This window comes from Seriola dumerili, unplaced genomic scaffold, assembly GCF_002260705.1.
Source record: "Seriola dumerili isolate Sdu_G_001 unplaced genomic scaffold, Sdu_1.0 BDQW01000025.1, whole genome shotgun sequence".
Taxonomy (NCBI): Eukaryota; Metazoa; Chordata; class Actinopteri; order Carangiformes; family Carangidae; genus Seriola; species Seriola dumerili.
The window spans coordinates 19,043,213-19,065,957 of record NW_019174280.1 but is presented as its reverse complement, the minus strand read 5'-3'; the positions used below and the strand labels follow the sequence as shown (position 1 = coordinate 19,065,957).

The window sequence follows — 22,745 nt, the reverse complement described above, 5'->3', positions numbered from 1 at the left end:
AATAGTTTCAATCCCTGCTGAATAAAACATGGCCCATCAACATTGCTTGAAGTTGTCCGTACATCAAGGCCCTCTATCAGCACAGAGTGGAAATTATCAGACATGTAGATAAAATGCAATAAACTACTCATAAAAACCCAAAGTTGCTAAGTTGTTTTGTAAACTAATAATTCAATCTTATCCTGATTTCTGGAAATCAAATGTGAATGCCCTAATGTAATTATCTTTATTGGTGTGAGGTAAAACCTGGTTAACTGAGCTGCCAAATATTTAGATTTATTAATGAATATATGTTTATGGCCACTGACTTATTTATTCATGGGTGGGGCTCAGCTGAAAAGTAATGTCACCAGTTATCTTAAAACATCATGATTAATCAACTATTAAAATACTTGTCAGTGCACAAAAGATCACCAGATGCGATGTAATCTAGAAATTGCAAACAAACTTTGATTGCTTCATAAATGAGAGAAGAAGCAGTTTTAAAAGAACCCAAGTAATCTATTACAAGAAATCATATTACATAAATTAAAAATACCGGCTGAAATTGGAAACTCCCAGTAATCACTGTGCATGTGCAGCCATCAGTCCTTTTTCATAGAAGTCATTTTAACAAGTCACGGTAAGAAACACACAGGTAGAAATAATAAAATGAATGATGGCTGGATTCCATTTAGCTGCTTCAGTCTCAGGGTACTGGTACTGATCATGTTGGCTCACCCACTGTCACACTGTCCTCCCTTACTGGGATACCTGAATAGAATACAGCTATAATTAATATTAGAGATAACACCCGTGCTTTTCCTACTTTGGCAAATCAAAATGTCTGCTGTGAAAAAAGCCTATCTCAGCTGCAGAAAAGAACAACAAACCCAGGGATGAGCGTCAGTGTGGTTATCGTCACATCATTTAATTTCTGCAGTTTGTAAGAAAAAAAAAAATATCACAACGTATATAAACATTAGCACTGTAGCTCCTCTGAGTGCTTAAACTTTGCTATGTTACATTCGACTCAGTGACAATGCTGTAATGATGCGCCTCAAAGTCCACAAAATCAAAGGCAAAAATTCCTCAGCATCATTCTGCTATAATTTAACAGCCACTAAGCAACGTTTAATTTACACAAGCGTCCTCAGACACATTCACATACTGTATCAGACTCCTCTCTGATCAAGGCAAACTGGTGCTAGTATGTACACTGCATTGTCTGGATGTTAGTGTATGTGTGTGTAGAACATCATGATGACCCTGAAGACCAGGTTACATATGGCGCTTTAAGAGCTTTACTGGGGGTAGGCCTCGATCACCATGGCGTGACCCTGGAAAACAGGAGAATAGAAGCTTGTCAGGAAAACAACATCAATCGAATGAAACATTATTTGGGTTGTTTCCTAGAACTGTGTAGAAACTTAAAAGTAATTCCCCTTGAAGTTTAAGATCTCAGGAAACGGAAAATGCATGTGAAATTTCGATATGAAGAGCAAATCAGTCACTGTCACTTTACTGTTCTATGAACGTGTCACCCAGTGGTTTACCTGTCCTCCAGCAGCACAAGCCGCCACCAGTCCGTACTGTCCTCCCTCCTTCTGCAGCCGGTGTGCCACTGTGGTTACCAGCCTGCAGCCAGTGGCGCCAAATGGATGACCCAAAGACAGAGAGCCTCCCCACAGGTTGAACTTCTCCATGGAAGGAGTCCCCACCTACACAAAAGAGACATTTGGTAATGACTGATATTTACACAGAGAAGAAGGCAGCTATCACCAGGCACTGACAACCAAGGTTAAAGCTCAAGTAAATATTTTTCATCTTGAAAATTCATATTCATATTGATTTCCATATGACTGGAGTGCAGTTACAATGAAAAAGAAGCCATTGAAAGAAGGGAAAAGGCGCTGCACTGCATTGGCATGATGATTGGTGAGCCAATCAGAAGAGAGGAGGCTGAGAGCTGTGACTATTTTGTTGTGACATCACAAAGTTACAGGAAGTCCTAACAGCTGGTTTTAAGGCTCAGTTTCTGAATACAGGCTGTGTGCATTTCTCTGTGGACTGAGGCTTTGATACTTTCACAGTATTAATATAGAACCTAGACCTGATCTATAATGAAAAAAGACACAGAAATCTCACTTTATACAATTGTGCCCTTTAAATTATTTTGTCAGTATGTAGTTGCTGTACATTTTAAAACATTATTATGTATATAAAACTAAATAAAAACATCTAATTCTAAGTCTTACAATTTTTGTATTACACTACCACTATATACAAATATAATTACACTAATACCTTAATTTAAAATAAATATTCTATACTGGCCTAAATTAACTGTCTACACAATGTTCATCTGTTGCAAGCATCCAGTTGTACTGTATGAATCTATTCTGAGAAATAGCCAACAGCTGACCAGCAGCTTTACCTTTGATTTCCTTCCCATGTACGTCTGGGCAAACCAATCTGAGTCCATAGCCTTCAGATTTGCCATTATCTGGCCCTGGGAAAAAAAAAAAAAAAAAAACACAGAGATATATACCCAGAGAGTTACCATAGATACCAGACTGAAAACATATTGATTTCTACAGATTCAAAGTGCAAGCTATGAAGTATACCAGTCAAATCTTACTCCAACATTGATGAATAACACACGCCACAATTGGATTCAGAAATTGAGAGATTCTAGTTCAATTATGTAAGAAACTATTCATCTAAAACTTAAAATATCTTGGAGATTGACAGGATATTAATTAGATCAACACACACATTCAGCAACCTCTACAAAGGTCACACTGTTTTTTTGTTTTTTTGTGTGTTAACTTACTGCAAACGCCTCGTGGAACTCAAAGACATCGATGTCACTCATAGACAAGCCGGCCCGTTCCAGGGCTTTGGGTGTACCGTACGTTGGCCTGCAGGAGTCAAACAGAGCACAGTGTTAAAGGAAAATAAGGAGAAAAAAAAAATTCTATCACACCAAATTTTTGGGATTCAAAGGAGCAATGCACCTCAAAATTTACCTACAAACACACACAAGGTTAGCTATTACAATGCTATCACTAAAAAGATCCCCGTGTTTGTCAGGCTTTTAGATTATATCTGTGAATAATATACAAACTTTAATGAGACACTGAGGCTCACCCCAAAAGCAGCTGATCTTTGGGGTCCTGGGACACGTAGACAAAGTCTCTGCCAGGATGAAAACATAATATGATTAGCACGTCATCTGAAATAGCATCACTGGGGAAATTGAGGCTGTCATAGCAAATAGAGAGGGTGCAGATACCTGAGGTAGGCTTTAGGCTTGTAACCCATAGCCAAAGCTTTCTCTTCAGACATTATAAGCACAGCAGAGGCACCGTCAGTCTGAGGACACACACACACACACAAGCAGTTTACTTATAGTCAGGGCAGTTTATGAGAGGTGACAGTGTTTCTGCTTGTGAGCAGTAATCAGGAGAGGTAGTTTTGGGTAGGGCTATACATTTCTTTTCACCTGTGAACCTGTTGCCAGGAAATATTATTATAAAGCCCAAAAGAGTGTTTCTGATAACTGTAAACACAAAGCCACAGTTGCTGTTTGAACTGAAGAGACTCACTATCCTCAACCAAATTTTAAAAGTATTTTGCTTCAGGTAAATTGCAGCTTGTGTGTGCAGGTTTGTGTGTTTCTTTTACACACGGAGACAGATTCTGATGTCTACGCTGAAGGCGGTTTTGAAGCAGGAAGGAGGAATTAAGAACACTGAGAACGTGTGTGTGTGTGTGTGTGTGTGTGTGTGTGTGTGTGTGTGTGCTCACCAGGAAGGAGGAGTTGGCAGCAGTGACTGTGCCGTGAGGTTTAACAAAGGCGGGCTTTAGTTTGGCCATTTGTTGCATGGAGGATGGACGGATGCCATTGTCCTTGGAAACAATATCACGGCCTGGAAAAGACAAAAATACACAGACATCATGTAAACATTAAAAAAACTCAAGATTAGCTTTTACCTGTTAGAATTAGTTATAATTCTCCCACACAGTGTCAGTCATTCATTCATCTCTTTTCAGTTTGGGTCAAAATCCATCAGTTGTGTCTGAGGTGTTACATGGGACAGACAACATGTTAGAGAAATGGACAGAAATACATGATTGTTGCTTAAATGCAATTAATGTTTATTTTATTGGATCCCCATTAGCTTCTGTTGTAGCAGTTGCTAATCTTCCTGTGGGCCACACAATAAAAATGTAGTAAACATTAATATCTTTTAATTATTATGTTATTATTATTTAATTAATACATTTTTAAATAAGAAAAAAACTGATAAACCAAATCAGTAACAACACACAAGTAGGGCTTTTAGTAATGATTGCTAATTATTTTAATCAATAAATCATTTTGGTTTTTAAGCTGTCCAAACAACAGCCCAAAATCTAATAATAAAGAGGCTGGAATGAGCAAATTTTGGGCATTTTTGCTAAAAAGAAAAAAAAAGAAAAAAAAAAGATAAATTTCTTATCAAAAATGTTTTTCTGTCACTCGATTAAGCAATTAATTGTTTCAGCTCTACACACCATGTACAACTGAGGTAAATGGTTCAAATTAGCATTTATAAGCTAAATCAGTGAATCAATTCACCAGAGAAGAACAAGACAAATGACATGGACTGATAACGACAATGTAACCAACAACAGGTAACAGGTACACCACCATCCATAAAATTAATTAATACAACATATAGAACCATCCTAAACCTTTAATTTGCAATGTCATGTATTTCAGTTTAAAGTGTGAAGCAGTGTTTACCTGGTACTTTAAAGGAGATGACATCCTGCAGAAGACCATCATCCTGGGCCTTTTTGGCGAGAGAGTGTGATCGCAGAGCGAACTCATCCTGCTCCAGTCTGGAGACCCCAAACGCAGCAGCCAGACGATCGGCGCTGTGGCCCATGGTTTCAGCTGTGGAGAACTCAGCCACAGCGGGAAGCTACACACGTAATAAAAAGGTTACAGGAGGAAACACCGGACTGTATGTCAAAGATCAAAGGGAAGGACTTTGGAATTAAGTGCAAGTGTTGGGAGATTTTAAGTGAATATCTACCTCTGGTGAGAGGTGCGCCAGCCGGATGCTGCCGAGCAGACCGAGCTTCTGACCAAGGGTCTTTGCTTTGTTGAGGGACAGCATGGTCTTCCTCATCTTACGGCTGTGACGGATAGGAACATCCGACATGAACTCCACCCCGCCTGCAACAACAGCGTCACACTGGCCTGCAGCAATCAGACCAACAGCTGGACAGAAGGAGAGGGAGAGAGGTCAAACATTATCACCAGTCCAGCCCAAAACATACAGTGCATGTGAACTGGAAGAGGCCCGGTGTAGAGATTTCTGTCCCTGACATACCTGAGGTCATTGCCTGGTTTGAAGAGATGCAGGCCATGGTGACGGTGTGAGCTGGGATCTTGTCAGAGAAGCCTGCACCCAGTGCTGCCTGAAATTAAGTCAAATATGAAGGAGATGCACAACAGAACAGCAGCTCTCTTTATCATGTTCACACAAATGTGAAAAAGTTTTGGATTCTCCTGGAAAAGTCCAATTGCTGATGATTTGCAGACTACAAAATGCTCCGTTAGTTGTGTACCTCTCTTGCTACATTGCTGGTTTTAACCTCCTGGATGACTGTTCCATAGATGATGTAGTCTACAGCATCTTTGGATAAGCCTGTCCTGTGCAGCAGACCTCTGGAGAAACCCAAATCACAGTAGCACTTAACAAAACAACATCCTGAGGGAATATCTTACCCTGTCTAAACTGACACTTTCAGATGTTTTCAATATTTACAATTTATACGTCCATACTGTAAATCTATGATGTGCTCTATTCTGTACACATCACATCACATCTATTGCACGACTGTTCATCCTGAAAGAGGGATCCCTCCTCTGTTGCTCTTCCTGAGTGTTTTTCAGAGTTTTTTCCTTATCTGATTCAGGGGTCTACGGACAGATATTGTGATATTGGGCTATATAAATAAAACTTGACTTGACTAGATATTACATGTGAAGGTCACCAGTAATTCACAGAACCATTGTTAACCAGGGTCATGGAGGTCTAGAAGACAGAATTACTGGATTCTCTGAGCAGAGGGAAATTACTTCTATGTAATGAATAGAACGGGACTAGGTTCAATTCACAGAGCAATAAAGTTACTGCACATGTAATTTACTAACTCAAAAAAGTGGACGTAGGTTAGTCTTTAATGTCACTGGTGCTTGGTGGCCAACATAAAAAATCTGGGTGGTTAATTAGATCAACTACACACTCGGTCAGCTGACTTCACCTAGATTTATTGTGTTTAAACAGCTGCTAATGGAGGACTTGCTTGTTTTATTACACAGTTAACAGAAAAAAAAACACAACATTAGGACACACTTACTGCAGAGCTGCTCTGGCCAGGTCATGGGGCATCAGGTCAGCATATCTGTAAACACAAACACAAATTAGAACAGCTTTTAGCCTCATACAAGATTTTCTCTCTGTAAAACAAGTAATTTTTTCCTTGACTATTCAACATTTAAATGCCAAAAATAATCATTTTATGTTTCTAATCACCTCCAGGTCAAACAACCTTTTTTGAGCAGTGTTCTTATCAAAGCACCATGAACTTATGAAGCCACAGACTCCATCCAGTCAGCTTAGCTATAAGAAAAAAAGTGGAGACGTACGTGGTTCCAGACAACAGGAAAGGGGTTCGAACGCCCTCCACCAGCACCACGTTCTTCACACCAGGCCGAGCCAGTGTCTTCTTGCTCTTTGTCTGAACTAAAAGATAGAGAAGACATGAAGTAAAGAAAAACTTAAAATGTTTAGCTGACATTCTGTGTGATCTCCACAAGACTATAATCTACATTTTTATGTGAATGTAAATGATATCACTTAGACTTACCCTGAGCCTGAAGCTGGGCCGTCGTGCTGAGAGAGCGTGCCCCTGAGACACAGAGACAAATATTCCTCATCATCCTCATTTTGAATTACTTCAAACTACAAACAGCTTGAATGACTATCAGTACATACTATAAAACAACAGAAGCAGATAACAGTGTTGGTGCGGCCTGAATCTACACAGCAAATGTCTATATTTTAGATTGGATCACCAAGTAGTGTGACAATTGAAAAGACTTAAACAAAGGTGACAGTGGAAAAAGATCATATTATTGTAACTACTAATACACAGCATGTATTCATAACGAAACACTGAAAGAGAAAACAATTTGCTTTTGGTGTATCTTGCATTTGTGATAGCGTGATAGAATATTTTACCTATTGCTTTGACATATTTTGGAATCTGTTAAACTGCTACAAAGAAGGAGGCAGATAACTCACCAATCCGTACCGCCCAGGACGGGCTGACAGAGCAGCTCCGCATTGAGTTCAGCAACATAGAAGCCATGATGTCCTACATAGAAAGAAACTATGGTCGTTACTGCATCGTTCTCAGAAGCACCTCTCTGTATAATGCAATTATAGTGACCACACAGTTGAATCAACACCTCCCTAAAACAGCTATAACAAAAATTTAGCATTACAGAAGAATTATTGCTGGACTGTTGTATTCAACTGCACTTGTTTCAGCTAGGTGTACCTAATAAACTGACAACTGAGTGTACATGCCCTCGCAGCTCAGTACATATATATCTATAATGTCTTCAGAAAATGTGAAGTATATGAAGGAATTATAATCAGCTCCGCCTTTACCAGCTGCAATGTTAATGAGTGATGTACACATTTATCAACAATTATGATCCAAGAATATAATATATATGATTCTGAAATGGGATATTCTGCCTAATGAGTACTTTTGATACTTGATATTTTAATGCTAATACTTTTGTTCCTTTGAATGCAGGACTTTGACTTGTAACAGAGTATTTCTACACTGTGGTATTGCTACATTTACTTAAATTAAGCACTTCTTCCAACACTGTGCATAACGAATGGGGACTATAGAGTATGTGTTACCATTATTATAGTGATAGTGCAGCCCGGAGAGTGATATAACCACACTACACTGTCTCTCACTTCAGTAGGCAAAAGGTCAGCTGTGTTAAGCACCTGTGATTTGAATGTCTGAATCTCGCACTGCACGTAATAAACCGTCAGTACCGGGGCTTGCTTGACTGTTTATAATTAGCTTACTCAGACGTAAGACTATGCAGATCATGTGTGGTAAAACATGACAGGTCACTTGCATTCAGCTTGACACATCCCTAATGTTTGCAGAAAAGACTGAAATATGTGAATGGGATTTTAATTTTTAATACAGATTTAAACTAAGAGAAAAGGTCTGACACATAATATGTCTTTTTTCTGTGTTTAATGATAGTGGCATAATATGACATATCATTGTCGGTCACCCAGCCCAACCCCCCTACCCCAGCTCTGACCCTTCACCTAGTTTCCTATCCTGCAGCATAACAGGGACGTAAATGCACAATTACGGGTATCAAACAGGGTCAGACCTGTATACAGCACAACAAGTATGTGGTTCCTTCAAAAAACGTTTACTCTGATCAAAAACAACATTGCCGAACAACCTAAATAGCACAACAATGAAGCTGGAAGCTCCACGCAAGCTAATAAAGCTAGCTAATTGTTAGCAAAAGTTTCCATTGAGTTGTGATCTATTTCGCTATGTTTGGGATGAAGACACGTATTTGTTGAAATTACATCATGTCTATTCTCTTTCTAGTTTTATTATCAATGTTGATAGCTAAGTTGAAGCTTACCTGTACGTGTGATATGTCTTTGCTGACACTGCCTCCCAGTCAAACGATCAGCCACTTCAGCAGCGCTACCGGACTACAATACCCGCTAACCGCTCTTAAGGACCCGTCCACACTATTGCTGACCAAAATGATGCCTGAAGAAAACACAGGTGCAACTAAATGATTAGCTACATACCTGCTTGTGTTTAAGAGTAAATTCAATACTCAAATCATAAAAAAATATTACATTAAAAAATATTTAGATTTTTTTTCCAAGCAAAAGATAACGATATGAGCGCATTAACATGTTAGGCTCCGTCGCTATTTCAGCGTGTTGGGAGGTCCTCATCCGGTTTGCCATTCGACCGGCACCATGAACGGCACTCTTGCGCTCCCAACGGTGAAGATGACAGGTGTATGTTTGGTCGGAGTTTACTGCAAGACATCGCAAACAGAGGCTTCAAGCTAGTAATAGCTGCTGGAAGACGTCGCTGTTGGTCACTCACAGATTAGCAAGCTCCTGACATTACCAGTGAGTCAGTGGGACATGTCGACCCTGCGCTTTGGACAGCATCTCATCAAGGCCTCGGCTGTGTTCCTGCAGACTGAGCTGTCATTTGCTCTGGTCAACAGGAAGCCTGTGGTGCCTGGACATGTGTTGGTGTGCCCTCTGAGACCAGTGGAGCGTTTTCGAGATCTTCAGCCGGATGAGGTGGCAGATTTATTCAGCGCCACTCAAACAGTCGCCAACCTGGTGGAGAGGCACTTCAACGCCACTTCGCTCACCATTGCCATCCAGGACGGTCCTGAAGCCGGACAAACCGTGAGGCATGTCCACGTCCATGTGCTGCCCAGGAAGAAGGGGGACTTTGAGCAGAATGACAGCGTCTACGAAGAGCTGCAGAAGCATGATCGAGAAACTGAGGACATTCCCTCCAAGTGGAGATCCGAGGAGGAGATGGCAGCAGAGGCTTCAGATCTGAGGAATCGGCTCCAAAATCTCTAAATGGAAAATGGTCAATACATGCCAGGGTCAGCAGTGACTGGAAGATGATGTGAACACCTGATATTTATGTGGAACAATATTAATATTCACTCACATCTTGACTGTTTTGTATTGGTGCATGGCTTTTATGTATCTCTTTTCCAAAATAAAATGTAAGTAAGTTTTCTCCAAGCATTTTTTCCCCAGCATATATCCATTACTGTCAAATGTGAAATACAAAATCAATAATCCAGTGTCTGTTTTATTGATGACAATGTCCATAGTCATAACAGAGGTTTTTTTTTGTTGTTGTTAAAGTTGTAAAATTGTTAACAGCTGGCCTGAAGCTCTCAGATGTTTTCTATTTAAACTGAGTAAAAAAAATTGTGAAACTATACTTATACTTTTGTATGCTTACTTATATTGCGAAAAACTATGGATACAATACATCATGTAATGGTTGTTCTGGCTAATAATAATATAATCACCAACAATTATTATTTAACATTGATGAACATGTGGAACCACTGGAAACATTACAGAGCACAATGTAGACAAAGTTACATCCTTAACAATGCAATGTAAACATAAAGTAAGACTTATGTCCATGAATCTATTGCCCCAGTGCATGCTGGGAGGGCTCCTCCAGTACCTGCAATTACATGATCAGTTCTAAGCCAGTTATTTGAATGCTTATCTCATCTCTCCACTCATTTTGCCTTTATTTCAAAATAAGAGCACACTGTTTTTCAAGATAACTTCATCCAAGCTCAACAAATCAGTCCTCAAGCAGCTTTCAAAGAGCCAAAGTAGCTGGATTAGAATAAACTGGATCATTTTATCTTGATAACAGCATGTGAACCTGGATTACTTCAGCCACATTTAAAGAACAGGGTGCTGTAACATCCCTTTTTCTCGCCACCTGTAGATGAACGGAATAGTGTGACACCAGGAATGTGTGTCATGTCACCAGAGAGCCTGTGCACAAGACAAACAAAATGGGGAACCACTCATTAAAAAATGCTCCGTAGTGCTACTAGAAGTAAAAAGAAAAATCTAAAAATGTTAGTAAAGGCTCTGTCCTGAAGTGTATTGATTATTTCAAATAATAAGTTGATATCTGTGATGAACAACATTGGTTCCATCTGTCAGAGAGTGCATCACCTCACTGTCAAGACACTGGGCTTGAGTACTGTCGGTGTCACTTTACCAGCTTTATTAGGGCACTGCACACGCGCCTAATGTTTTCTACACCAATTTTCAATGCTGTATGTATTTCTGAAAGAATTTTCTGATTTCCCATGGGCCCCCACCTAGACTGCTTCTTGGTCCCCACACTGTGCCACCTCATTTTAAAAATCCTGGAATCACCCCTGATCTCCAGCAAGCCTGTCTGCTTTATCACCGGTGCAGGTATCAAGTAGGCTTATTAGGGCTCGAACAAGGATTTCCATTACATACGTGTATGTGGTTCGGACAAGTGAGAAAAAAGTTGAGTTTGTTTTATTTTCACACACTTTGAACTTTCCCTAACTGCAAACAAATGTCAAGGAAGGCACACAGCTCACTTCATTAAAACATAACATTAATATAATAAATTCAGTCAACTTATGTCCACATTAAAACATAAATAGAATATGTCACTGAATTGCTTTCTTCGCTCTCACTATGATCCAGTCCTGTAAGAGGCCATCCGTCTCTCTCAGGAAGGTCAGAAGACCGAGAAATCTTTCATCACCGTTGTCACTGCCATCCATGGCTCCTGCCTGGGTGGAGGCCTCGAGGTACGACAGTGTGTGTGTGTGTGAAGTTGTCAAAAATGCTGCTTATGTGGACTAAGATGTCAGCACGCAAGTCCCAATCTTGTGTCTTCTCTGTAGTTCATGATGGCCTGCCAGTGCTGCATCACCACAAAAGCAAAATATAAAAAGATCACCAGAGGAGGTCGTGCTGGGACTGCTGCCTGGAGCAGGCGGCACTCAGAGACTGCCTAAAATGGTATACATGCACACACTCATATTAATCAGTTATTCAGTTAATGGCTTGAAAGCATTGCCACAGTCTTGTGCTAGTGGCTACTGAGTTCCACTGGAGTATATTAAGGTCAAGAGCCTCACTTGGGGGTGATATTAGCTCACAATATCTGCAACCTGCTTGTCTGCACGTGTGTGTGTGTAGGTGGGTCTCCCCGGAGCGTTTGACATGATGCTGACAGGCAGGAACATCAGGGCTGATAAAGAAGATGGGTCTAGTGCACCAGCTTGTGGACCCTCTGGGTATGTTCTACGTGTGGCTCCATCGCTGTACTTCATTTTAAAGATGGCACTTCTGTAATCTTCTGGGATTTGCTCCTCTAGGTGAAGGTAGAACTCCATTAAGAAGCTCATGACTGAGTATTATAATTGTAACAGATGGGGGATTTTTACTAACCCGTTAATTTTAACATGGCTTAAATTTATACATAATTGAGGGCGTGGCCGCTTTGAGTGACAGGAGGGTGCGTCACAGTTGACTAGCGCCTCAGTGTCCGCTAGGCGTCACCTCAGCTAATTCGAGTAACAACGTGACCACTCGTCCATGTTTGTGGTGTTGGTGCCAACTGGAGGATTTTTCGTGCAGATGCCAGACAAATAAAATGCCTTGCTGTGCGGTTTATTGACTAACAGAAGGTGTGGAAGTTTTTCTGAGGTGAGTGAAAGTCTAGTGTTATTTTATTTAAATGTTAACACTAATTAGCAGGTATCGGTTAATACGTTCACCACACCTGGCTTGTTAGCTTAGCTCATTAGCTAGCTAATTAGCTTAGGTTAGCCAAGCGAGAGCAAGACGCCCAGACACCCAGGTGTGCTGACAATGCTAACAGGCGTGAATGCTTGCCACAGTCAGTAAACCGACTTGCACTGAAGTCTCGGCTCCACATCAGTCGCACCTCATTGGCCATTTTTGGACAAGCAAGGAGTTGGTCCAATAGTCTATTTTGACGTCATGCACTGCCAAGATTGCGACGGCAGAGCTTCAAAACCGTTCTTCAGAAACCTACGGATGACGTCACAGAGACTACATCCATCTTCTTATACAGTCTATGGTTGCAGTGGTATGTTTGAGCTGTACTTGTAGGCAGTTATATTTTGCCTGGAAATATGTATTAACTTGTACTGGACGTTGTGTCTGCGACTACACATGGCTAAACAGCTAGTCACTCTGAAAACTGAATGATCTGGTATGCTGTTTTGTTATATTATTTTCTATCAATGCAGTAACTGTGGTAGTGTATTCAGCCTTATCTTCCATAAGCCTCATCACCTCCTGTCTGCGTGTTGTTATGACTAAGGCTCCCCACAACCGCCAGAGCAAACAAGAGAGCATAACGTGATCTTCAGAGGTCATTAAGTTTCTATTTATTTTATTTTCTCATTTATTTCTTCATTGCTCTTCTTACAGTGGCCTTGCAGTTACATGATCACAGAGTACATCAATATTATGTAGGTGTAGTGAACCAAGGTGGAGGTAAAGTGTGTGTGTGTGCGTGGGGGGTGGGGGGGGGTTATGGAGTTTACGAGATGTCGTGAGAAATAGTTTTGAGGAAGTTGGTATGCAGCCTTTGGGAATTTTGGGAATATGGAATTTAAAGAGGATTATTTCAGACACTATGAGAGCAACAGCAGCTTGTATGGCAATACGAAAATCACAAGAACTAATAAACAAGTTGTCTTTAACATTTACAACAACATAAATTACATTTTCACAGTTATCTGGTTAACTTGTCCCAGGTTATAGTAACAGTACTATCATCCGTACCTGTAGGGCGGTACAAATAGTTTATTCACCTAATCATGCAGGATGTGTGTAGAATTCATAAAGCAAGCCTCCATTTAATTTGAATAGCTGGAAGAAAACTTCTGTCTGTCAATCTGCTGATGTCCGGATTCATTCAGAACCAACAATTTTTTAGTCCTGGAAGATGTTTGGCCATTTTGTTGCTCATTAAGAAAAGAGACTTGTCTGACAAATCTGTAGCATAATTGATACATTTTGTCATTTTGTATATAATTGGGCTGGATTTGGAGGGATTTATATACCAAAGCTGAAATAAAAATGTAGGGCTGCAAGTAATGATAATTTTCATTATTGATTTATCTGCTGACTAATTTTTTTTTACAAATAGTGAATTAATCATTTGGTCTATGAAATTTAAGAAAATAGAAAAAAATTCCTTCAACTTACTTCAGAAAGCAAGGCATGTTCCTACTAAATGATTTAATTTAGATTTAATAACTACAACCATTGTTTCAATATCTAATACAATATTATTAATCCTTCAACAGATTGTTTGACAAATTGTAGTGTCTTTTATGGGGCTGTGGATCCTTCTCAAATTATTCTGACATTTCTTGCACTGTTTGGTTATACTGGACCTATTTCTTTCAAGCAGTCACCATTATGTTTTTTGTCTCATGTTGCATACTGAAGAACTACAAATCAAATGGCTATGTGATCATGTTACTAACCATTATGCATGGCTAAATCAAGCATATCTGGAAAGGTGATCTGAGGTACGAACTCTATTTCTGAGGCGGTCAAAAATTCTATTATAGCATGGCGACACATCTGTGTATCTGACAACAGACATCTCGTGGTATCCTTTTAAGGGGGTTAATAAAAATGTCACTGTTGCAAAACACAAAATGGCCTTGATACAGAATGCTGTATATTCAGAGAGGGTTCAGTGAATCATCGATTAGCACCAGAAACTCAGTAATTAATTGGGTGCTAAGATTTCAGACTTTCTGTATTTTTCTTTTTTTTATTTAGCTGTCCACAACTATCTCCTTCTTATCTCCACAGAACCTCTCACTGTTATTTATTTTTGCCAGTTACATGCCACCAAAGCTCAATGAAACAGATGAAGAAGGCTCTACAAGACACTTGTGTAGGGGACAGGTTCATTGTTACATCTGTATTGTTACATCTCCTACTGGTCAACAAAAGAGGCTGTGAATCCCTTAATGCTCCTTATATTGTAAAAACACACATCATACTCTTACTGCGGTGTAATTTATGCAAGGCGTAAAAACTGCAGGAATTCTGTTGATTTGTCATAGTATTTTTTACGTAAAATGAATGCGTGTTTCCCCCTCATTTCAGATTTTATGTGGGACCACAGCATGAAGGCCACACAAATGTAAGTAGTGCTTAAAACCTTTCTGCTGTTTTGTAGCATGAAGATGTATCATGGTTGACTATCTGCCACAAATATGAGTTGAAACAGGGCACTTTCATCATGTAGCTCTCTGTTGTAGCCATTTGTTAGTAAACTAGTCCCAGTCTGTGATTCAGACAGGAAATATGCAGTCAATCTGTCGGAGACTCTCACAATGAGAGCCAATCAAGTGTCAGTTCTACAGTTTGACCACAAGGTGGCACAGTTTCCTTCAGCTAAGTCTCAGCTTCAGTCAGAGGGGCTCAGCAGCCAGTTGGTCACAGTGGAAGGCACATTCAGGAAGGCTCAGGAGCCAACAGGCACATTATCAGGACAGTGTGTGTGTGTGTTAGATTTTGGGCCTCCAGCCCTGTATGAACTGTGTGATCTTGGTGACATGGAGTCGACTCAGGTGGAAGTCATGTGACAGGATGTCCTCAGTCAGCTGCACCAGGAGACTGCCGTCAATTCGCTCCCTCTGAAATACAGCTACCGCTGCCTCTGATAGGCCAATGAAACGCAGGCATGCCGACACCTCCTCCAATGACAGAGCAGACAGGTCAGCAGGAGGTCGCCAGGTGGGGTCAGGGGGCGGGGACAGCCCTTCGGTGATCCCTGTGGATGTCCCACCGCCCTCTGCACCTCTAGAGGAATCTGTCGTGGGATTGGCAGCAGGCTCAGGTGAGGGGCAAGGGGACTGGCGGTTGAAGGGGTTTAACGCCCCAAAGGGAGCGAATCGACTCTGTGGAGGTGGCGGCCTGAGTCGGGGTCCGGAGGAGGTGAAAGAATCCACCCACGGCTCTGCCCAGGTGGCCTGTGCTGGCTGAGGATTGGTTGTGTTGTCTGCAGAGATGGCAGGGACTGGCTCAGGACTGGCGGGGTTAGGGGCAGGGCAGTCCGCCCAGGAGCATGGGTAACAGTAGAGAGAAGCGTCTGGAGAGGGTGAGCAGCTGGCACAGGGCAGGAGAAATGATATTAGTTGCCACAATAAGTTATCATGACTTAACACCAATAAATCCCATGTGAAAAACGGAAATCATACACATTTTTGGGCTATAGTTTATACAGTCTATAAGTCTTTTCCTGGTAAATGTTTTTGCAGCAGACTTACAGGTCAAAACACATCTAACCTTTTAAAGTTAAAACTGGCTAAACATGGATATTTTCAATATGAATTATTTCAACAGTATTTAAATGACTATAATTAAAATGCAGTTGATACAGTTATTTTATGTCAACTAGACACGTAACTGTAAATGTGTAAAATTCCCTTTCTTGCTGAGCACTTTAAGGAATGTCTCATTTATGTTGGCTTGAAACCTGAGGTTTAAAGTGTTGTGAACATTTACAGTTACATTACAAGTGGGCAAACTCCATCTGCTGATGAAGATCATGTCATCTAATCGAAAGCTCCAGAACAGCTCACTAATGGAGCTTTTGCTGAGAATCTTTTCTCTTTTCTCAGTTGCTATTTCCAAGGTCATGGCTGATTGTATTTACAATTATCCCTATTATGTTCTCTATTCAGAGTGAGAACAATGAGATTTTACGTCATCCTTTGATTAGGAAACACTGGTAGCCAGTGAAGAACAATTTGACATAAAAGAACGCTGTCCTCTTCCTGTTTGTACCATAAAGCATGTGCAAATCAAAACTGTTGATTCCAGAAGAGGCTCTCTGAGTAATTATACTAATAATTCCAAATAAATGTGATAATTATTTATTGATAATATAAAGGCTGATTTGTTATATGTTTTTGTAACAACAAAACTGTCATACTGTACCTGTCCTGAAGTCCAGAGGAGTAGAAGGAGAGGTTGGGTCTCGGGGAGGTGGAGGTTTTGGGGAAGCGAGGTGGGACGGGTGGGCTGGGGGCCGGACTGGAAATGGATCCCCCCTTAGAGCAGCGAGGGGGGACCGGAGGGGCAATCAAGTAGCGACATTCCTCTCTCACCTACATACAAACACACACATAGAAAAAATGAGAGCTAAAACAGCAAAAAACTGTAACTCCTAAAACTTGACTTCTCAGGAGGTTTTAGTTTGTGTGTGAGTGTGTGTCTGCTGACTTATCTCAATGTTCTGCTTGGTAAATGTCAAACTTTGTGACCTTTACACCTCAAACAAACTCCCTCACACCCAGTAAAAAGCTCTTCACACACACACATACACAAACAAACACACACAGACACACACATATGCACACACTCCTGTCGTGTCTTGGCAGGCTAAATATCAGGGAATGAGGAACGATGTGTGTGACAGGGTATAATCCAGCTGCATAGCAGACATCAGCACCCACACACCCTCTCTGTACTGCTGTTAGCTGCCATCACTTCAAAAGAAAAAAGTTAATTAAACAAAACAAGCATGATAATGGCCCCCCTTTCAAACACAGACACCATATGCACTAACATATGAACACGGACGGTGGGGAACAGCAGCAACAAAAACAAGCTTGATTTCAACATGACACAACATTCTCTGGTTTTAAAACCATTTGGTTTTTAGGGTGTTTTTCATACAGAGGAACATAAGGAGCATGAGGAACTGCAGCACTGCACAACAACCCTACACATACATTTTGTTACAATTTTTTTTGTTCATCTCAAAGTGATGTACCACAGTAATGACAGCACCACACATTGTTCATTAATGTTTGTACTTTTCTTGCTGTCTGCTTGCTACAGTATGTACGTCATTTTCAATCATTAGAGGGAGAGTAACTGGGTTACCACAAATAACTACTGAGTCAAGTACACAGGACTGATATCAAGAGCCTTTCCTCTATAAGAAAGAACCAAGTCCTTTCCCCTTTCCTAACTAATCTCTTTTCCACTGGAGGTCATAGGGTTTGAATGTACACAAAATAATAATAATTATTTGTTAAATTTATCAGGTGTTCAGATTTTCCATTTAGCTTGAAATTGAGACAACAGGAACGGGTTGCAGCTTTTCATAAAAAAAAAAAAAAAAAAACCCTAATAAATAAACCCATGACTGAACCCTTAAAAAGCTGGTGGAACACAGGCTGTGCAGGAGGAGGGTTTTATGACTCGTTTTGTCATAAAAACGAATAAAAACTAAGGAAAGGTGGTTTGAAATAACTGCATTAATGTTTCAACATTTACTTGATCAACAGAAAAACAATCAAGAACAATTCTAAAAATCGATTAATTGTTTAAGCCATTTGTCAAGCAAAAAATGTAAAGAAGTCTCTCTTTCCAGAGTTTTATATGACTGGTAAATGAAATTAAATTGAATATGTTTGGGATTTTAACTGTTGTTCATACATAAAGCTATATGAACATGACCTTGGGTTATGGGAACTGATCTTCGTTTTTATTATATATTTTTTAATGCATTTTTTTATTATATGAAAAAAAACACAGACTAATATGAAGCAATAAATACAGCAAACATGTAACTGCATCCTTAGTGATGACGTATGTATTCATATGCTCTGAGCACATGGGCTGTGAGTGTATGACGGCCTTTCCAGGAAAGCTGTGGTGTGTGTGTGTGTGTGTGTGTGTGTGTGTGTGTGTGTGTGTGTGCATGTGCGCGCGCGTTTGCACATGTTTGTGTGGTCAGTGAGGTTTAAAAGCTGTAATGTATGAATAATTCAAGCCAGGCATCCTGACTTTTAACAGCCGGATGCTGCTGTGGACAGATAAGAGGAATAAGAGACAGAAGAACAAAAAGAAAGACAAAGAGTTAAAGACTGAAACTCACAGCATCAGATTTTGGAGGTACAGGTGGCGGGGTAGACACTCTTGTCACCACAGTACCAAGAGAACCGTCCAGTGAGGAAGACGAATGGAAGGAGATGAGGTTTGGCTCCTTCCCCAAACCCTCTGCGTTCTGATTGGTCCAGAGTTCCTCGTAAGGGATTTCCTCACTGGTCCTCATTTCAGCCTCAGTCCATTCAGGAGTCACATACTCCCTCTCCTCACCTGGTCCCTCCCCGAGTCTCTCTCCAAGAGAGTCCCTACAGCGCTGTGATAGGCTGTCCGAAACCCCTCCCCCATACCCGCACATTGAGAGGCGCTGCAGTGCCGGTGCCAATGAGTCCTGACCCGACACACACATGCGAGAGCGCCGTGGGCTCACACACTCCTCGGTCATACACTCCAGCTCTGGCCGGGTTTCTCTAACTGCACGAGAGTAGGCATCTGGGTCAAATGCGTGTCGCAACAGGAGGCTCTCCAGCGCCGCTGTGTGAACGGAGACCTCGGCCACATTAAACCGGGGCATGCAACGCAGCAGCAGGAAATGGGAGGGGGAGACCTCCTGTCGGCGTAGTACCATGCAGAGCACCACCGTCTTGCTGACGATGTTGAGCAGCTTGTAGCGGTGGCCCTCTCGGACCGCATGGCGGTCGTAGGGGTTCCGTGGTGGTCGTGAAGGTACGGACACATTGACAGGGAGGCGAACTCTCTCGATTATGCTTCGTACCGTGTGCTCCCCTCCCAGCATGCCTTGTTCCAGAGGGGAGCGTGTGCAAAAGCGTCCACGGCAGCCAAAGGGCAAGCTGACACTCTGATTGGTGCGATGGTTCATACAGACCAGGCAGGGAGTTTTACCTGAAGAGGCGCAGAAAGAAAAGTGGAATGACAAAGGTTTAAAAGGGTTAACACCTGTGCACGTGTTGTTTTTGGCTACATAAATTCAACTCAGTTGGCGTTACGTAACGTGCACCGTGGCAGCCGTGACTAGGGAAAGCAATGTCTGGAAATACTTGGATAAAGAAAGACGACAATAATGTGCAGTTCAAGATATGTGTTGTTAAACTTGCATATCATGTTCTCCGACAGCCAAACAGTAGGCTTGGTCGGGGAGGTCCGTGTCCGACTGGAAACACAAGCTTAACATTCCCCTTGTGTTTCCAGTCGGACACGGACCTCTCGTATTTCTTTTTTTACGGTAACCAAAATGTGAAGAATCCACAGTTGTGCTTTAGGGGTTTGGCTGTACCCACAGAGCTGTGTGCTATGCTGATGTGCGCCTCCTAACTACTAACTAAATATCAGACCTACAGGAGTGAACTTGTGCAGCTTGTGTTTTCTCCTTACAAGTTTCTGATGTTGGTGGAGATGAAGATGTTGCTGATAGTGAAAACAATATTAAGCGAGCTAAAGAAAGGCTTGGTGATCTGCTCAGCTCCTACAGCAAACCTTCTGTGATCACAGCTTGGTCCACGAATGAAAGAAACACAAAAATGGCGACTGGACGCCTTTTAACAACTATAAACCCATTTTTTTCTTCTTGTGAAAGAAGACAAAGATATAAAGCACCTTTTTTTTGCAGAAGTTGTAGTTTTATAGATATTTAATTTTCAGCCTTTTCAAGAGTTATAATCTTTGAACTGAACCAACCAGTTCATCAATCATCCATATCAATCAATGAATATTTCATCCCATACAGTATTGCCACTAATGTCACTCATTCCCTCTTCCTTATTCTCATATGCAACCACTGAAATAGGACTGTGAAACACAGACCTCAACACACTGAATTTGGCCTTTACTTACTCCTAGGAGTCTTTCCCAGGCGTCTCAGGAGCGCGCTCAATCCCGTCTTTTCCTTAGACGGTGTGGCACAGAGAAGCTCCGCTTTCCCCATGAGTGACAGCTCATCTCCAGCCTGCAGAGTGAAGCTGTAGGGCTCACTGTCCTCACTGAACTCCCCTGAAACAACCTGCAGCACACAGGCATGGATAAGTGGATGTGATAATGCATTGCTACAGGGTTGCGTGCAGACTTAGTCATGCTACTGAAAATCCTAGAGAGAATATTACCTGCCTACTAAAGGCGAAATAAAGTAAAGTAGAGCCGGAAATGCATTATATGAAGATGTGAAAAAGTGCTAACCTTGACACTAAAGGTGATTGTCTCCATGACAAAGACCCGGTCAGGGAAGACTCCAGCAACTTCCTCCACACTGGAGAAATACTGGACCGGATCCCTGACGTCCCGGTCTTCATCCAACAACTTGAACTTGCCTATGAGGACAGAGGAAACAGGATGCGGGTGATTGGGGTGGGGGGGTGATAAAGGCGGACAAGGGAAGAAGTTGGTGAAGGAAGTGAAGGAAAGGACAGAAGAAGAATAAAGTGGAGGCAGTCCAGAGAGGAGAGGATGATGAATAAGAAGGGTAAAGGAGGGAAGGAAGGAGGACAAGGAAAGAGACAAGAAGAGAAATTAGCCCAGGGAAGAAGATGAGGAAAGGAAGGAAAAAGAAAGGGTAAAAGTTTTTTGTTCTCTTTCTTTTTTCTATTATTTGACTTCCTGCAGTCTTACTTCAAACACACACACACACACACACACACATTCGCAGTAGACACTGTTTGGACGAGAAGAATACAAAGACACCTCCGTGACCTATGACCTGGCACCAGCTCTTGGCCAATCAACAGCCGACGGGGTTGGCATAGCAACCAATAAAGGACCCCCATTCTCACGCAGAGCAGAGACACATCACCATGGAGACACTCACACACACAACTCTCTCTCTCTCTCTTTTACCCTTCTTCCCTTTGCTCATCCCCTCCTCCGTCTGTAAATCTTTCACACTTATGTGCTCCAGTGTTGCAGTCCAGTAACTGTGTTTGTGTTCTTTAAACTGTACATTTTTTTTTGGTTCGTACCACTTTGTGATGTTGTAAAGGAATGCACAATGTGCTCCAAGTCAGCTGTGTTTAAAGAACATTTTTAATGGCGCTCACATTATTCTTGCATTGAACTTCGATAACCCTCGAAGGATCCTCTTTTTTCTCACAGAGTCAAAGTGTTTGTGTGTGAGGGAAAGAAAAAAAGTTTTTTTTTTTTTTTTTTTTTTTTTTTGTCTGGGAGGCAGAGCAGAATACCAAACTCCACCATCCTCCTCGCCAGCACCTCCCTCCTTCTCTCTCGCCCTCTTTCTCCTCCACCCCCCACCTTCCAATTCAAACACAGCCCCCAGGATAAGGAGCTTCCACCCAACGAACAATACCAGCAAGTGCTACTTTTCCACACAACCCACCAACCCCCTTCCCTAAAAAAAAGTGACAGGCTGAGGAGGGGTTTGAAACGAAACAGGCTTTACAGCTATACCAAACAAAACACCAGCTCCATCAAGGAAACTCTTATAAGAGGATTATATAGCTAGAAGTGAGACTCCAAATGTTATTGAGATGTGACAACACACCAAAGATCTACTATTACTCTGTGAGAAAACATTTCAAGAAATAAAAACAGAATCATTCTGAGGCTTTTAAATCCCTACACATGAGTATTTGGCCACTACCTCCACTTCCCTGAAACCTTATTCATGACAAGGGATCATTCAGCTTTTCTGTCCTCTACACTTCAGTCATCCTTGCCGCTCTATGATGAACAGAGGAGGATCCAGACAGACACATCGAGAATGAGAAGGAGGAGGGAGCATCCTGTTGTCCATCCCCAGGGGGAATCCTATATTGCTCTCCTCCTAAGCTTATTTAGACTTCCTGTATGAAGTCATCATACAGACGTTATCTCATCACTGGTGATGGCCTCTGATTCAACAACTCACATGTCAGAGAGACATAAAGATAGTCCTAAAAGTAAGCAAACATTTTAATTGGCTTTGCTGTCTCGCTTTTTCTTGTCTACCAAAATGTATCATCAAAATAAGGCACTACTAATGAGGACATCAGGTTGATGTAATGCTACAGGATCCAACAACCCAAAGTCACCCTATGGCAGCTCTTAAGGCTATTTCCTATTAGACTCTTACAGTAAAGCCACTTTTCCAACAGTGGAACCATTTTGGTTCCGTATCCCCAGTTACTTCCCCCCCAAAAAAGT

At 41.4% G+C, this 22,745-nt stretch overlaps 3 protein-coding genes across 3 annotated transcripts in view; 1 reads left to right on the top strand and 2 right to left on the bottom strand.

The window, feature by feature from the left end:
- Positions 1 to 879: 879 nt before the first annotated feature.
- Positions 880 to 8,854, bottom strand: hadhb (hydroxyacyl-CoA dehydrogenase trifunctional multienzyme complex subunit beta). Its single transcript, XM_022770288.1, has 16 exons — positions 8,753 to 8,854; positions 7,350 to 7,422; positions 6,913 to 6,954; positions 6,692 to 6,788; positions 6,403 to 6,447; positions 5,608 to 5,707; positions 5,370 to 5,457; positions 5,070 to 5,257; positions 4,775 to 4,955; positions 3,793 to 3,914; positions 3,278 to 3,357; positions 3,133 to 3,180; positions 2,816 to 2,903; positions 2,417 to 2,491; positions 1,536 to 1,700; positions 880 to 1,319 (listed from the first exon to the last, which is right to left on the bottom strand). The coding sequence occupies exons 2-16, from the start codon at positions 7,414 to 7,416 to the stop codon at positions 1,284 to 1,286; spliced, it is 1,422 nt and encodes a 473-aa protein (XP_022626009.1). The 5' UTR covers positions 7,417 to 7,422; positions 8,753 to 8,854; the 3' UTR covers positions 880 to 1,283.
- A 223-nt stretch (positions 8,855 to 9,077) lies between these two features.
- On the top strand, positions 9,078 to 9,902 carry fhit (fragile histidine triad). Its single transcript, XM_022770287.1, has one exon. The coding sequence runs from the start codon at positions 9,279 to 9,281 to the stop codon at positions 9,735 to 9,737; it is 459 nt and encodes a 152-aa protein (XP_022626008.1). The 5' UTR covers positions 9,078 to 9,278; the 3' UTR covers positions 9,738 to 9,902.
- Positions 9,903 to 13,114: 3,212 nt separating this feature from the next.
- garem2 (GRB2 associated regulator of MAPK1 subtype 2) overlaps positions 13,115 to 22,745 on the bottom strand; it is a 15,153-nt gene continuing 5,522 nt past the window's right edge. Inside the window, exons 3-7 of the mRNA XM_022769739.1 lie at positions 20,790 to 20,920; positions 20,451 to 20,616; positions 18,652 to 19,502; positions 16,701 to 16,870; positions 13,115 to 15,866 (exon numbers count right to left, since the gene is read on the bottom strand). Coding sequence (XP_022625460.1) covers positions 15,266 to 15,866; positions 16,701 to 16,870; positions 18,652 to 19,502; positions 20,451 to 20,616; positions 20,790 to 20,920 — 1,919 coding nt within the window. The 3' untranslated portion in view covers positions 13,115 to 15,265. The remainder of the gene's footprint in view (positions 15,867 to 16,700; positions 16,871 to 18,651; positions 19,503 to 20,450; positions 20,617 to 20,789; positions 20,921 to 22,745) is intronic.

Bases quoted from the DNA above. Each gene is read 5' to 3' on its own strand.
- fhit (XM_022770287.1), top strand. From the start codon at position 9,279: ATGTCGACCCTGCGCTTTGGACAGCATCTCATCAAGGCCTCGGCTGTG.
- hadhb (XM_022770288.1), bottom strand. From the start codon at position 7,416: ATGGCTTCTATGTTGCTGAACTCAATGCGGAGCTGCTCTGTCAGCCCG. The intron at 6,789-6,912 runs GTAAGTCTAAGT...TCTATCTTTTAG, and splicing joins GGCCCAGCTTCAGGCTCAGG to TTCAGACAAAGAGCAAGAAG. The intron at 3,358-3,792 runs GTGAGCACACAC...GTGTGTCCTCAG, and splicing joins CTGCCAACTCCTCCTTCCTG to ACTGACGGTGCCTCTGCTGT.